Consider the following 17,118-nt stretch of genomic DNA (forward strand, 5'->3'; position numbering starts at 1 on the left):
TTCTTCGCAATTTTGAAACGAGTTCCCATTACTAGTTTCTTTAATACGAAAGGAATGCGTTCCAGTTACACTTCGAACATTGGATATTTTTAAAATTAAAATATAGTGTCGAATAATACTGAGGCAAAATAAAGTGAGCAATTTAAAACTCACAGCGAACATCTCGGGTAGCAGATTATCTGGAGATAAAAGGAATCCCCAGAATCGCTCCAAGACAAATTTTTTCAGAGAGCACTGGACATACTCCAAACATGTCTAACTGCAACTTAAGTGCAGTTAGACATGTCTGTGCAACACATATGACACTTTTCACTTTGATCTTCAGATGCACAAATAGAAAGTGGCTCACATGCACCAATATAATGAAATTTCCTGCTCAAGAAACCGCATCGGAAGGAACAATACTAGGCGTTTAATGAATGCTGGTTCAATATTGCAGTACGAGTGGGAAAAAAATGTTCAGAATACATATACATAGTAAAATCCCTTTGTTTGAACTTGGCAAGAGTTGCATATCAATGTTGGTGTCCAGTATGGAAGAAAAAAACTACAGGAAGGAGCGTCACATGACAATCTTGAAGCCTAGTCATAAAAAAAAATGCATCATAGTAACGTGAAAGGCAAGCGGTAGTTCTAACTAGTTACCGATAAACCTAACAACTTACCGTTACAGTTCCACCGACCTTAACGGAACGGTGGCGTTCCATACAACACTGTGCAGAAGTTAGTATGTGTGTATCGAATGTCGTGGCCTTGGAAAAAGAAATCAGGGGAGTTCCCGCTTTTCACGATCTTGGGAAACTGTCCAAGGCATGCGGAGTTTTCTGATAGGCATACTGTGGGCATTTATTAAGCTATTCTTTGTCATCTGTACATGATCATCATCACTTGTGGGGCTTTCTCTTGAGTGTGATCTGTGCTTTTGGGCGTGGTCAGGTCACCGCATCTCCGACGCGTAATAAACGTCATGATAACTGCTGTGTCGCAACACTTGGAATTATCTGTGTATCAAACTATTTCACAGTCTTGTTAGAGTTTTACATAACCAGGATCAGTTGTATATGTCAGTGTGTTCATTTTGCAGTTGGCCAGCCTCACGGTCAGTGTCCTGAGGGACTTCTGCAAGCAAGAAAACATCCGCTGCCCATCTAAGAAGGCAGAAATCGTTGATTGCATCAAGAAGCACCTCAAACTCTAGTCCACCAAAACCCTGCAGTTCTGACCCTTGAAGTGGATGGAACATAAAATGGCGGTGAAATGATCGCTACTGCTCTGGTGGCACTTTTGTCTCATCCCCGGAACAGCTGTCATGCTTGGGCCATCGGTCATGCTCTGAAAAGAAAAAGGACAGCTTCTCTATAAAACTTTTCATGCCGTCTCACAGCAAGGAAAAGAATAAAATAATGTGACTAAAGAACATATTGTCTTTCTTTTGAGCCAATTTCGCATAATCATCAACAATACACAGTTCTTTGCAGGTTAAAGTCAAAGAACGGGCTGGTGAATGTCTGCAACATGCATTAACATTTTTGTAACCATTTTTCCATGCCAGATGGCATTTAATTTGTCTATTTTAAATCGGAATCTGTTCCCTTTCATTCTGAACAGCTTTTTATCAATGTTGTAATTGAGCTCAACAAGCATGTGCCGGTTTCACGTTGCTAGAGGTGAATTTCATTGTGAAAGAGGTGCATTGGAATTTATATCTGGAATGATGACAATGGTGCTTAAAGGAATGCTAGACAATTTTCGCTAGGAAGGGTCCTAGAGTAAATAAGGAACCAGTTTTGTAGAATTACTCTGCAGATATATAGGTAAATTTAATTGAATTACTTGCAGACATTCAATTTTCAAAAAAAACAAGACGGGAGCCCTCCTGCCAAAGAATAGGCTGTTTCTACAAGCCCTCTAGAACTTGGCAATAGATTTTATTTCACATTAACTGTGCATTTGGGGATGACATTTCTGTACCATGGGTTCCACAAAGGAGTTGCATTTTTTCTGCACCCAGAACACACAGCTTGAAATCAACTTAGGTTCAGTTGAGGTTGTCTTGCCTGAAACTGTGCTGGAGCATGTTCGCATTGAACAGTAATAAATGTGGTTGTAACTTAACACTCTGCACAGTTAACCTTTGTTCAAAGCTGGAGATGCATCTTTGGAAATGATGGCTGCATAGCTCAGTTTCAGGTTGCATGGTTAAGCCACAGCCTAAGCCAGTGGCAACCGTGGTATGATGATGTTAATTCTTGGCTAATAAATGGCAGTCCACTCATGACTGGCAGAGTGACATGCAATGCAAAAGCTTTACATGGGTATACTTCTGACCTGGCACTTCCAGTGTGACAGCCGGATAGAACTGGCCAGCTGCGTCAACATTTAGTGTAGCGCCTGACACGTAGGTTGCTCCTGGTGACAGCAGAAAGCAAACTGCTGACGACACCTTTCCCAGAAAAAAGAGACAATAATAGATTGCATGAGATGACAGATCTGTTCCAGCAAGATTGGTTGCACTCTACCCGACTTCTACATAAAGTGTGCAGTTCACACTGCCAATGGTTTGTTACAAAAAATGGAAAAATTTGAATATCAAATTTGCTACCGTGTAATACCCATCGATACTGCCAAGGAATAGCAAAGTGACATGCAGCTAAGCCACATGTCAATTTGCTGTTTACTATTCACTTGGTTTTTGCAGACTGTTAACGCAGCATCTGGCAGCACAGTTATAAAAGCCTCATTAGTATCCCAAGGTTGTGGAGGCGAAGTGCTCCTATTGGAAATTGTGTAGAGAAGTGTGCCACCTACAGCACGCGCTGCTTATGCAATCCACTGTTCCTGAAAAATCAGCTTTGCTACCATAGAAAATCGACTGCTTGATGTTAATTTTTGCTTCCTTCCTTTCTAAACATCTGTGGAAGGATGACGAGGAACAACGCCACCCAATTTGGGTGTTCAGTACAGACCTCTTGAGTGGTACCAGGTCGTTTGGCAGGAAGTCTCGGCCTTACTAGCTTGAACAAGTCACCCTGGTAATTCTTTGCAGCAGACTCTGAATAAATAGTACCCTGTGGTGGGAAAGAAATGACAGCAATAAAAATTATGCAGATTGCATGCATTGTTGGAATTGGCGTAAGCAAAGCGTTTGCATTCACTCTGTCACCACAGCCATCTAAGCACCAGCACAATGGCACCCTCAATACGTCTGCCTTGTACACTCCGCCGCCACGGCCCCTGATGATGCCATCGCTTGCAGTAACCAATCGGCGCCACGCCATGCCTTCCCGTCATGCTGTGACATCATCACTCGCACCAACCAATGAACCCGCTTCACTATCTGTTTTTCCATCTTCCTCCTCTTGGTAACTGCCGTGGTGGCTTAGTGGTTATGGCGTTACATGTTCCGATTCCCGACTGTCACGGCCACATTTCAACAGGGGCGAAGTGCAAGAACACTGATGTATGCTTAGGGTTAGGTGCACGTTAAAAATAAACAGGGTTGGTCAAAATTAATCCAGTGCACTTCACAAAGAGGTCTCTCATCACCCCAGTGTTGCTGTCAAACGTTAAGCGCCGTGAATTGAGTCAATCAAGTTAAATCCCTCCTCTTTACCCTGCCTCTCTTCCCGTTCTTACCGTCTGCACCCTCATCTCCACAGTCCAACCACCACCGCTGACCACAGCGCCGAAATCTCTGTTGGATAGTACAAAGAAAGCTTTGTGTTCATAAAAGCTGACATGGCACTTTGAGGCCTGGACTCAATGACACGTAACAGATCAAAGAAAACACAGCTAAAGGTAGACGCACCTGAAGGACAGGTGCGTGCAATTAAAGCTAGGTCATCACTTGTGACTCCCCAAATTTAAATAGCATGAAAACTTTACGGGCCACTACCATATCAGAGGTAATGTGCAGCGGGACATGACATGAATTTGCCCTGAATGCGCTTAGTAACAAACATCCAAATATGATACCATTAGAAGTGTGACATTCTCACTTTCTGCTTTTTAAGAATACTCCAATGACTAACAAGATGGAGGCACAGGAACATGGAGAATTGAAGCAATCATCAGTGGTTGAACAAGCAATGTCTCTGGCTGGGGCCAACATTTCTACAAGGAGACCCGTCTTTCTCAGTGCCACTGCTGATCGTTAATCCCTCCAATGACTAACAGCTACACAAATTTAATGTTTGTGCATCATAAATGGGCGAGTGAAAGAGCACAGTTTGAAGGAGTACTGACATCACATTTCCGACTTTTCATTTTTTTCTTTGTGCGTGTTTTAAAAGAAGATCCTGGACTTCAGAACCCCTGAAAACATACTTGCAAGCCTCCCTAAATAACTGGCAGCAAGTGCTTTTCTACAAAGCAGTTTTGGTTTCATTTCCCAGGAGCACTCATGGGAAATATGTCATAATGACATGACCCAAAGAGTGGCCACTTGGAAGCAGGACAACATGATGTTTTGGCACTTGCTCTAGCTCCAGTTGCTTACCGTGGACTGCGCAATGAGTAGCAGCGTAACAGACCACTGAGCGATCCCGAGTGCATGCCAAAACGTTGCAGTGCCCTGCTCCCACATGACCATCTTCTGAATGATGACAAATGCACCTCCAGGGAAACAAAACCAAAAGTGATTCATGAAAAGGCAATTACAGCAAACTATTTAGGGTGCCCTGAAGCTTGCCAGTATATTCCCTAGCATTTAGAGGTCCAGGAACATTATTTAATGCGAGAAATTAAAAATCAGCCTATCTTTATGTCCACTGCAGGACGAAGGCTTCTCCCTGTGATCTCCAATTACCCATGTCTTGAGCTAGCTTATTCCAACTTGTGCCTGCAAATTCCTTAATTTCATCACCCCACCTAGTTTTCTGCCGTCCTCGACTCCGCTTCCCTTCTCTTGGTATCCATTCTGTAACTCTAATGGTCCACCGGTTATCCATCCTACGCATTACATGGTCTGCCAAGCTCCATTTTTTCTTCTTACTGTCAACTAGAATATCGGCTATCCCCGTTTGCTCTCTGATCTACACCGCTCTCAATTCCTGTCTCTTAACGTTAGGCCTAACATGTTTCATTCCATCGCTCTTTGTGCAGTTTTTAACTTGTTCTCGAGCTTTTTTGTTAATAACAGCATATAAAATATACAGACGAGGGTCAAAGTACAAGACTGCAACGGGGACCCTCGTCGTTTCTGCCCCATATGTTAGCACCGGTAGGATGCAATGATTGTACACTTTTCTTTTCAACGACAGTGGTAAGCTCCCAGTCAGGATTTGGCAATGCCTGCCATATGCACTCCAACCCAATTTTATTCTTCTGTAAATTTCCTACTGATGATCAGGGTCCCCTGTGAGTAATTGACCAAGATAAATGTACTCCTTTACAGACTCTAGAGTCTAGAGGCTGACTGGCGATCCTGAATTCTTGTTCCCTTGCCAGGCTATTCAACATTATCTTTGTCTTCTGCATATTAATCTTCAACCCCCACTCTTAGACTTTCTCGGTTAAAGTCCTCAGTCGTTTGCTGTAATTCGTCCCCACTGTTGCTGAATAGGACAATGTCATCTGCAAACCCAAGGCCGCCGAGATATTCGCCACTGAACCTCACTCCTAAGCCTTCCCAGTCTAAGAGCTTGAGCTTGAATACTTCTTCTAAGCATGCAGTGAATAGCATTGGAAAGGTTGTGTCTCCTTGACGAACTCCTTTCTTGATAAGTAACATTCTACTTTTCTTGTGGATAACTAAGGTAGGTGCGGAATCCTTGAAGATATTTGCGAAGATATTCACGTATGCCTTCTGTACTCCTTGATTATGTAATGCCTGTATGACTGCTGGTATCTCTACTGAATCAAATGCCTTTTCATAATCTATGAAAGCCATATAGAGAGGTTTATTGTACTCCGCAGATTTCTCGATTAGCTGATTGATGACACGGATGTGATCCAATGTATTATTTCATGTAGTTTTTGAAAAACAGCAAATCTGCATTCTCACCGGCATAACTGCATTGACTCTGACCCCATTTGCAGCCCATTCAATTGACAATGAACGGGTTAGGTTTTCCACACCAGCTCTGGCTGCTCCCGAGTGCCTGTCAAAAAAGCGGACATTTTGTGAACAGAGGTATAATGCATCACTCAAATCGCCCCAAAGGTCACAAAAGAATGCCTTACGCTGCCATCGGAAACCCGCGGGAGTTTTCCATTATTATGTTCACAATGGCTCCACCGTGCTCCTCCATCCAATGCTGGTAAGCTGGAAAGCATTGCAGTAAGCTAAAAATAAGCGTTCTCTGCCCTGGAAATCCAGGACTGGGAGAAGTCTAACACTACTGCTAAGAAAGTATGTGCCCTGCTGTTTTATGAAATTTTATAAAATATTTCACGGGGTAAAACTAGAAAATATATGTGCCGAAGTTTCATGTTTGAACCTTGTGAAGTATTGCGTGCATGCGCATACATACCTATGTGTGTGGACGTGCGTGAGAGAGAGAGATACATGTCTGGCAGCACAGTTGGAAGCTTCTATACTAGCAGCCCAAACGTGTGGCCAAAGTCTTTTCATATATATGTAATTAAAATTTAAAATTGTGTGCAGAAGTCTACCATCTGCAGCATGCAATGCTTTTTCTTCCAATGGGTGCAAGAAAAGATAACCATTTGTAAATTTGCTTTTCCTGAAAAATCTGTTTTGTTACCATAAAAGGTGCACTGTGACGAATTTCATTCCTCTCTACGCATCCTTGGACGGATAAAGAGAAACAAAGCAGCCTAATTTGCAAGTGTACCTATATGCATGCGTATGTGTTCCAAGCAGAATTAACAACAATGTGAATGTCGAAAGAGAAGTCCCCCTTCCCGACACTTTTTTCTTTTACATTGGCTTGCATGATTGATTGATTGGATTTATGTCCTGAAGAGGGCTATGAGATAGTGAAGGGCCCTGGATAAATTTTACAACCTAGACATTTTTACTATGCACCTGAATAAGCGTTTTCACAATTGAGCATTTTTCCCCCATATAAAATGTGGCCAGCAACCTCACGCTCGACGTACCAATGCCCTTGGCTAGCATAAACAACCACAGTTCATGCAGGCAGCATGTGCCAAGGTTTTTTTTTTTCTTTCTTTTTTTCTTTTTTTTTTTACAGTTGGCATTTCCCACCCTTAAGCTATTTCCACTGTCCGGACAAGGTGACAAGGTGAATATACTGTTTCTAATTTCTTTTTCACTAACACTTGCCAGCGCAAGCTGCCACAGTTTGTGTAAATCTTGTCAGTTGTGACGTTAGAGAGACACTTGCAGCTGCTGTAACTTACCCTCCCTGCACATGAGAAATGTTCCAGTCAGGTTAGTCTCGACAACTGCATTCCAGCCCTTGAGTGAAATACTGTCCGCTGTCGACAAGAACTGGCCGCCACCATTGTTGACGAGAAAGTCAAGGCGGCCATGTTTGTCCAGCGTGTGCCGAAAAAGCGCTTTCACCTGCGGAGGAGAGAGGTGGCAAACGCATCCTCAACACTGATTTTTCAGCAATTTACACATTACAATTGTTAGCCCAACTTCATCTGATGGCAAATTTTTGACCATTATAGCAATGCTAAAGAGAAATGCTAAAGTGTGTTTCTTCTAAAATCTTTTGATTTCTTTCACAGAAAGAAATGTTAGAATTAGAAAAAATCAAGGCCGAAGTTCCTGTTTTAAGTTTCACACTCAATGGTAACTCCTATTGTGTTAGGGTGACAGTGCGTATTATACAATATTTTCACGTATACAATACAACCTCATTATAATGATGTAGCATGTGACATGAAAAACCTTCGTTATATCCTATATTCGTTTGGAGCATATATTTTTTATGTGACGACATCAGCAAAGCTTAGGTTTAGTTCATTATACCTGTGCTCATTTATGAAGGTTCGACTGCACTCGCACTTCCGAATCGTTACAAATAGCTTTCGTCAAGTGTCTGCTTACCTTCTAATGTAATGTAATCGTCCTTTATCCATTAAACATTTAACTAGTCCTCAGCAGACACTGTCTGGGATTATAATAAAGAGCTAGTGTGGAAAATTCAAGGTGGCATCACACCCATCTTTTGTTCTTATGTCCTTTCCACCTAGTAAGCTGAATAAATGTAGGTATAGTAATACCTGCACTCAAAGTAAGGCAAACTCTTTCACATATATATATATATATATATATATATATATATATATATATATATATCCAAATCATAATGAAGTAATCTTGCATAATATATCTTCCTAGAGTTCCTTTAGCATCCGGAGCAAACATGATACTGTTATTCGAAATATCATTTTATTTTCATGCATATAACAGCATCAGTTTTTTATTATAGTGACATCTTTGGTAGCTTAAGGTAAGGTTTCAGCATTGTGAGCTTTTATTTTTCATTACGTCCACATACTCTTTTTAGTGCTTATTGGCAAAGTAAATTTTTCAGTGATCTTTAGTGACTTTTTTTTGTGCAGCTACAAGCTGCTAGATTTTTTTTAACACGAAAGTGTTTTATGCCGGGGTCCACCAAGACTTCACTGACGTATTTCCGTCACGGAAATACGTCACACGAACATACACGAACATAATACAAAGAAAGAAACCAGAAGAAAAAGTTCCACAAACATGCAAAATTTGGGAATCAAACCCACGACCTCTCGGTCCGCGACGATAGATCGCCGAGCGTTTAACCCATTGCGCCACAAACGCATTTGCAGAGAGCTACACAGACGCGCCTTATATATCTAACACTCCTCCGTGTACCCGCGCTCTTGCTCGGGGCAGTGCCGCCGCCTACGAGCAGAAAAGAGAAGTACTGCATTATGACACTAACGCGCACCGACAGTGAACGCTTCGGTGGTCTCAGCACTACGACGCCTCGATGCCAGCATTCGAAGGGACGCTGGCATCAAGAAGCACTACCAACGCGTTCTCGCAGAAGCACTACTAGGTGGCGTTCACCGTACTCAGCACAGCGGAGCGTGGCCTCCGCAATTAGCTCTGAAAATGTTTCTGAAGTTGATCGCGGAGGCTGCAATTACGACGCGCTGTACGCGCTGATTTGACTCGGTGACGATTCAGTTACGTGCTTTGTCTTGCGCGTTGTATTAGTGTGTCAGTTACGTGCTTCGTCTTTCGCGTTGTGCTAGCGTGTGCAGCGTAGTGCAGCTTCCATATGCACGACGGTTGCTCATGGTCATCGACGTTGGTAGTCGTGATGGAGGAGACGTGCCACCAGGCGTCAGCGTGGGTGCATCAACGCCTAAGGGCGCTTTAGCCACAAAACACCAATAGACATTATATATCAATGTGCAATAAACATTACACTACTTCTGTGAAGACACGTTTCACTTTCGTGTTCTATACCGATTCCTATATAAGAGGGATCAACCACATTTTTTCTCCTCTTTGGTAGTTCCACATGGCATGGCAAAGGTTTGTAGTAAGTAAGTTTAAACATTGCAGCCTTTCTCTTTTTTTATTTTTTTTTATCCAGTGCTAAACGGCTGTATTTGCAACCAATAAGAATGATAATGATAGGTAATGTCATTACGAGGAACGTGCAAACACCGACAATCGAGTTGCTAAGTTAAACAAACAAGCAACGTTCCAATAAGGGTTGGTCTGTGCTTATGTAGCCACAGCACAGTGTTGCCAACGTTAGGCATGTACACACTGAGAGTGAGGATCAAGGTACAAGCACAGAGAACAATCTGTCATTTACCATTGACAAAAAACAATAATGCTTGAATTTTGCCTTAATTGCTATATCAGTCAATTTAGTGCTGTGATATGCACTCATTAAGTTCTTGAAAGTTCTTCCATCAATATGGGCTAAGTGTGCAAAATATGTCTTTATTTATTATATACTGCAGGCCCCAGGCTAGACCAAGCAAGGTAGACAAAGAAAGAAAGCATAGACAATATATCAGGCAGGTTGCACAATGTGAATATCTGGTGATCTTTTTATTCTGTTTCACTGTGTTATTGTCCTAAAAAAAAAAAAAAGTACTTAAACGCACCGGTTCTTGTGAAGTATGGTGACGGGCAATGTGATCTAGCCTGTCGTGTGCATCTCGTTACTAGAGGTGACTTGTACTGGTTGAGGTCGACAGCAAGTTTGCTGGTCAGGAGTATAGATAGGAATTGACTCTGCCGAGATTTTCCGCATAAGTAGAGCGGATTGAGAGCGTTTGCTTTAAATATATATATATATAAAAAGTAAGGACCAAGGAGACAGTAGGAAGAAGGTTGAGATTAACAGCAACACTCTGGAGGACAGCGGCCTGCCTCCTTCAGTTATTACAATGCCGCAGTCGGCAGGATGTCGACTGTGCCATTGTAATAACAGAAGGAGATGGGCTGCTTTCCTCTGGGGCTTCGCCATAAACCTCACCCTAGGACTTTTTCTCAGTGAAGCCTAAAATTTGTAAAAATAAATCTGACTTGCTTTTATTGGTGCCTTGTGGATTCAACCAAGAACACGGAACCCTGTTTACCTTACAAAAGCTATGTGAACCATTTTTTTTTTTTTTACTCTTAGCAACATGGTATAGAAATGGAAAGACCCTCCACCAGCATGCTTATATGCAGCATGCTGTGGAATACACACGGACGTTTAGAATGCATGACACCCATGGTCTATGCTTGTTGTAAACATGAATACATTTTGGCAAAAATAAAATGGACACAGTAGTTTTTGAATTACCATAACATGCCAAGCTTTATAGGTCCAAGTGTATCCACCTGTGTTCGTCAATTGCAAATTTATTCTACCAGTTTATACTGTACAAGTGCACCATATTTTCAAATGAGTGTTATGTTTTAACAATACGAGGCGTGTTAAAATAAAAAGAACTTTTGAAACAGCGCGCCAACCAGCAGAGGGAACGCACTGCGGCTACTGAGCGCATGCAGCGGCAGGTTTAGACAAACTGCCATTTGCCACGTTTCGCTCTGACCTTTAGTTGGCGAGCTACAGCCGCTGAAGTTAATACATGAACAAGCTGTTCTTCGGATTGGTGCCAAAGTGACAATAAAGGAATTGGAAAAACAGCGTGTGTGTGAAGTTGGGTAATAATAATTATTTATTGGGTGCATTCAATGAAACAATTACAAGAATCAGGCCTGCCAAAGACGCACCGCGCTTGACTGGCAGTGCAACAAACTGCTTTAGGTAAATAACAAGAGACAGGCAAACAAATTGAAACAATGACATAAAATGCTAACAGATGAGAAGGCAAAGAAAGCACAACTTGTAGCAGCTACTTTAATAAATTCAAAAACAACTCCAAGAGAAAATGAAAATGTGCTGAAAGAATCTGCATAGCAAATGAGGAGTCACAATAATACAGACAGAAAAAAAGAAGAAAAAATTGACAAGACACGGTTCCCATTTCAATTACTCTTGGTACATTTTGCAGGTCATGAACAAAACCAACAACCCTCTTAACGAAAGAATCTGCAGAGCAAAGGAATAGGTGGCACAAATACAAACAAAACAACAACAAACTACCCAATAAGAGACAGTAAATATTTCAGTTATTATTTGAGTATCTTGCTTAGTACGAGATCTCATAGTATGCACAATCTAAAACAGCTAATAAGGTCTATAAGTGATTGGTTTCTTCTTACTTGTGCCCTCTAAAATGCATGAATAATTGAAATTGTAACTGTATCCTGTTGTATTTCTTGTAGTTTTTTGTTTTTTTTTTCTCTTTATTTGCTTTGCTTAAATTTGTATACTTCGTGTGCTGCCTTTTCATTTTGCTCTGCCAATTCCTTTTTTGTTTAAAGCTGTCCACTTAATTATGCTTGCTGGTAGAGTGTTCAGAAAAGAGGGAGAGAGGAGAGCGCTTAGAATGTGCCAGGAGTGCACATTTTTCCTTTATTGCCTGCGCGTTCCAAGGTTCAGTGTAGACTTTTTTTTTTATAGTTCCTGAATTTCACTATATTTCAAGCATGCAGTGTTAACAAATGGTTATAGCGGACTACATTCCACAAGCAAAAGGCAAGACAGGTGCAATTTTTATGGATGTTGCCCATTTAGCTGTGATTAAGCATAGACAGACAATTTTTGAGTTAGAAATTTGAAACTGATTCTTACAATCTAAACTGAACAAGGAAGGCTGCTTCTGGTTCCTGAGGCTCGAGCAGCCCTTAAATCTCTACATTCTGCTATTTAAACGATTATTGTGTTTGTATATAATATGTAATCCGAATTAATGCATTATGAACAGGCAAGTCTTGCATTATGAACAGGCAGTGTTAGCGTAGGAGCCCTTTATCAAAGCGAGCTTCTCTGCAACCTTTCATAGCAAGAGTCAGCTAAGATTCAATACTTCGACGCCACTTCGTTGCCAAAAGTGCTTTCAACAATTAACTGACAGTTTTACAGCTAAATCCCTTGCTGTTTTGTGTGACCACTGCTAGGCCCTTTTCTATATTCGGGAAACGCCAGTAAACTAAAACGTGACTTGCCTGGTCCTCCTTGCGGATGTTGCAGGGCAGAAACGTTGCACGATGTTTTTCTTTCTCCGGTAATAGCCTTTCTTGAAAATTTGTGACCGCGTTCTTCAGGTTGTCTTCGTTTCTCGACGCAATCGTCACTGAACATCCTGAAATTTACAGCGAAAGAGTCACGTAGTTCCTTCAAGTTTCGTCGCTGCAAATTTAACGCGAACGGTTGTACTTTAAAGCGGAACCTGCTGAATCGACAAATTTCGTGACTGCTGCATTTTTCTCTTTTGTGAAGCCGGGACAGCAGAACGCATTAACTCAGACAACATTCATTTCTGCCGTAAGACAGCGTACTGTCAATCTTACAAAAGGATATACACTTTCCAACGAACCTAAGTAAAGAAGTTCCTCTGCAACCGCTTTTCCTATTCCCGTTGCTCCGCCGGTGACGATAGCCACTTTGCCTCTGAAAAGATTCGGCCTGAAAATGCTGCTAACTCTAAGGGCACCGCTAGTCGCCATTTCAAAGCTCTCACTCGTTCTCTCTCTGGCTATATAACAAACATGTAAACGTGTACATACATACAACTCATTTAGCTCACCGGACTGACCTGTTGCAGGTTGACAGGCCCGTGCGGCAGTCGGAAACAGCTGATAATCCACATTTTCTTTTCTTTGTTTTTTTTTTTTTTTTTTCCTTCGCTTTAAAACATAGTTGCCATCTGGCGGACGGAATCTGGCTAATCCTAGCGCATTCTTGCAAAACCTGGCTTTTGTTCAAAATCCGCCGTCTGTGATGTGTTTTCGGCTCCCGAACTCGCTTCCGCCGTATTCAACCAGCAAAAGCATAGCCTTTAAGACTTGCATTTTAACTCCAGAGTGCGCCACTCTATGAGTTGCAGCCTGGTCAACCGAGCGAAAAGGGCAGCTAAGCCGCTGGACTCCTGGACTGAGGGGACCACCCACTGCAGAGCGGGGGAGCTACCTACGCTCGCGTGCTCTTTTGCATAGTTTATGCTCTCTCTCCGAAACGTGGACAATGCATATGTAAATTTTACAATATTTATTCACCAACTTCAGAAGGCTGCAATTTTTTTTAGATGCGAAGCAGCTTATGTCGGGGGCTTTGTCCGTCCCTCCTTCCGTCCCGCAGCGTCCCACACCCCCACAGCGCATGCGCGTCCCCTCCCCCTTTCTCTCCTCTAGGAATTCCGGAGCGGCGCGCACGACAGGTGGTGCGACAGCTGCATACTCCGCTGGGGGCGCCACGGTAGTTCCTCGGTATGAAAATGAAGGAGCGCGTGCGCCTCATTCTCTCTCCTGTGCAGCGCCGCGATGAGCGTTCGGGCCGCTGCCGCGAAACGGGAGCGGCGACGTGGCGATCCCGAACTTCGGGCTCGCGAAGTCGAAAGGAAACGTGAACGGCGGCAAGCGGACCCTGCACTCTGGGCTCGGGAAGCCGAATCGAAACGTCGAGCGGTGGATCCCGAGGCGGCGCGGCAACGCGAAGCCGAATCGAAACGTCAACGTCGAGCGGTGGATCCATCTCCCGCTCAAGCTAACCATCTCCCCGCTGCTTCGCATCCACACATGGTTCCCTTTAGCGGGAGATGGAGTAATCTTTTTTATCCTTCACCAACCATGAAATAAACAGTGAAAGTTTCGCACTAAAAATCATCTCGCCCTGCCTGATCGCCACGGTCTACCGGACGCCTGCAGCCTGCCGACAAGGTCACGCTACCTAGAAGTAAAGCCGGTCGAGGTTGTAACCGGCGTCGCAACACACCCGACTACGGCGTGCCTCATAATCAGATCGTGGTTTTTGGCAAGTAAGGCCCCGCCGTTACTTACTTAATTTAATCGGGTCAGTGGCGTAGCCAGAAATCTTTTTTAAATTACTACATGGCCTTTGACAAAGGTAGGTCCCCCTGTCGAAAGGTAGGCCAGCCTTTCCGATCTGTCCCTGTTCGTGTAACTTTTATACTACATATGATAAGCAGTAATTTAAGTTAAACCTAAGGAAGACTAGTCTTTAGTCTTAAACTAGTCCGAGACCGATGTCTTCGTCGTCCCATGCAGTCCTTACGAAACAAATGAATATATCTAACAACAAAAAACCAGAATAATTCAATTGCAAGCAGTTCATTTTCACATTCCAGAAGAGAATTAATTAAATGCCGAAGATTCATATGACAGCTGCGGTGTTGCTCATCACAGGGCTGTCCCAGTCCCGTGTGCTGCTTACGTTAATAAAATCATTCTGGCAGAACCTATCTCACCATATGACTGTCGACGTTTATGCTATTAGCATTCAGGCATCGTAGCGACAAACCGCATTGCTGACGACACCTTTATTTACGATCTGTACGGCGGTCATTCTGAGATTTCCATTGCTTCGGCTATATACTATGCGACATACACCGTCAGGATCGGACATGACTACTATGACCGCATGGCGGCGACTGTATCACGGCGAAGCAGTGACTGTACAGTGGAATGACGAAAGAATGCATGACGGTCGATGGGACGACGAAGGCGGCAAATGACGATGATGGGATGATGATTCTGAGATGATTACGACAGCACGAGGACAGCGGCACAACGAGTAGTGTATGACGACGATGCATGGAACGACCACGACGGCATCACGAACACGAGCACATATCTATAGTGACCCAAGCTAGTAGACAACTTGGGGAAATGGGTCGGCGTAAGTATAGATAGATAGATAGATAGATAGATAGATAGATAGATAGATAGATAGATAGATAGATAGATAGATAGATAGATAGATAGATAGATAGATAGATAGATAGATAGATAGATAGATAGATAGATAGATAGATAGATAGATAGATTCTAAATCCCTGAGAGAGAGAGAACATTTATTCATTTATTATTAATGAGGTGGGGCGACTTCCTCATTACCTCGCGGCACCCCGCGTGCCCGCTGAGTCAGCCGTCGCTGCTCTTGCGGCTCTAAATGCCTGAAGTAGGGAAGCAACACTAATCGCATTAATAGAGAAAGGAAACTTCAGAATGAAACGGGAAGGGGAATTTATTTACAGAAAGCAGAGATGTTGGCCAGGCTATATAGCTAAATTTCGCTTGCCTGCGTACTCCACTGGAAGGACGGGGGGGGGGGGGGGGGGGGGGGGGGGGGGGGCGCATCTCTAAAGCTGTGTGTTTAACGTAGTCCAATGACTTGTAAAAGGCTAGAGCTGCCCTTATATATATTACGGCTGCGCTATATGGTCAGGTCATAACATTTTGGTCAGGCCCAGGGCCCAAAATAAGCTATAGCGATCGTCAGATAGCGGTCTCGTATCGACGTGTGCGATCGAACTGACCAGTTTCTCTCGTGCGTGCGCGGGGTAGACGCAAAACATGTGCGCGGGTGTTTTTGCCGCCTGGCAGCGTTCACAATTTGGACCATTGTCAGTACAACCTCTGAGGTGTATATAAACTATACACAAAGCGCCTGGTGAACGGGACACCAAGACCAATCCGGAGCACCGTATACCTGTTTCGTTGCCGCTTGAGTAAACTTCGCACTATAAAATGATGCAGATTCAGCGCAATGCTTCATTCTAAATGACGATGCGACGCTTGTTTGAGGTAGCTGAGGTATAGCAGCTGTATAGCGGATGAAATGCGCACGTAATCTTCGCCTGTAGCTGTTAGCTGTCTGTGTCACTACGTAAGCGATGTATGATAATTGTCGAGGGAATAATGATGAAAGGTGTATGCATATCTAAATAGATTTTTTATACCCTTTTGTCACAGTGACACACGTCCTATGGTCTGGGGTTATCTTCCAATATTGGGCCCAGTGGCCCAAGTTGTCTACTCGGCAAGGCGGCAACCAAGAATCGAGCTGTCTATTCGGGCACATACTCCGTGGTATATACGTCCAGTGGCAAATGCCCCGTGACCCAAGACTTGGCAAGCTGTCACACTTTCTCGCCAAGGAGGATCGGGCCACCATGTGATCCTGCATATGCTCCCTTGCAGGAACTGGTGTGTGTTGGACGAATTGCGAAGGCGCGCCCCTCGAAATGCTGTACGCTATGTCCCCCGTATTTTTTGCAAAGTGTATAATCTTCAAAGAATTGGGGGCACAAACACAAACAACAACAGATAAAACGGAAATTATTTATCTTGAAAAAGCACAAAGTGAACTTGGTGAAAGGTACACAAAACTACGAAGGGATAAAAGGTGCGCAAGTGTTCCGATAAATAAAAAATAAACTATTAACGTTTGGTGGTAGTAATATGAAATGTAGTGAGCATGCATATTCGCTGAGCTTTCATTACATTTACAAAGCGGAAGAATTAGCAGGCACTTATCAGGCACCGCTTCCAGATAGGCAAAAAAAAAAAAAAGAAGAAGATCATCCAACTCCAGGCAGTCCAGAGGCCCCGCCATCGCAACGGGATTTCGCCTCCCGGTGCCATCGTGGGCGGAGCCACCGACTTGACCTGAGGTAAAGTCCCTATACAAGAAAAGTACCGCCATCTACTCTTCCCTCCGCCGCTCTCCCTCTCCTAAAGCGCTTGCTTTTGCTTTACTTTTTGCTTGCGGAAGCCAAGTCGACGGTTCCGCACCTAGAAAGTTTCACGTTGAA

At 43.3% G+C, this 17,118-nt stretch overlaps 2 protein-coding genes across 2 annotated transcripts in view; one reads left to right on the plus strand and one right to left on the minus strand.

The window, feature by feature from the left end:
- LOC119450438 (ATP-dependent DNA helicase 2 subunit 1) overlaps window positions 1-1,403 on the plus strand; it is a 38,261-nt gene extending 36,858 nt beyond the window's left edge. Inside the window, exon 16 of the mRNA XM_037713882.2 lies at window positions 1,085-1,403. Coding sequence (XP_037569810.1) covers window positions 1,085-1,198 — 114 coding nt within the window. The 3' untranslated portion in view covers window positions 1,199-1,403. The remainder of the gene's footprint in view (window positions 1-1,084) is intronic.
- On the minus strand, window positions 1,196-13,079 carry LOC119450440 (peroxisomal trans-2-enoyl-CoA reductase-like). The gene is made up of 8 exons (XM_037713884.2): window positions 12,883-13,079; window positions 12,512-12,648; window positions 7,330-7,495; window positions 6,184-6,265; window positions 6,005-6,101; window positions 2,967-3,068; window positions 2,329-2,443; window positions 1,196-1,332 (listed from the first exon to the last, which is right to left on the minus strand). Exons 1-8 carry the CDS (start codon window positions 13,010-13,012, stop codon window positions 1,265-1,267), a joined length of 897 nt encoding a protein of 298 aa, XP_037569812.1. The 5' UTR covers window positions 13,013-13,079; the 3' UTR covers window positions 1,196-1,264.
- Window positions 13,080-17,118: the final 4,039 nt, after the last annotated feature.

Source organism: Dermacentor silvarum, chromosome 4, assembly GCF_013339745.2.
Source record: "Dermacentor silvarum isolate Dsil-2018 chromosome 4, BIME_Dsil_1.4, whole genome shotgun sequence".
Taxonomy (NCBI): domain Eukaryota; kingdom Metazoa; phylum Arthropoda; class Arachnida; order Ixodida; family Ixodidae; genus Dermacentor; species Dermacentor silvarum.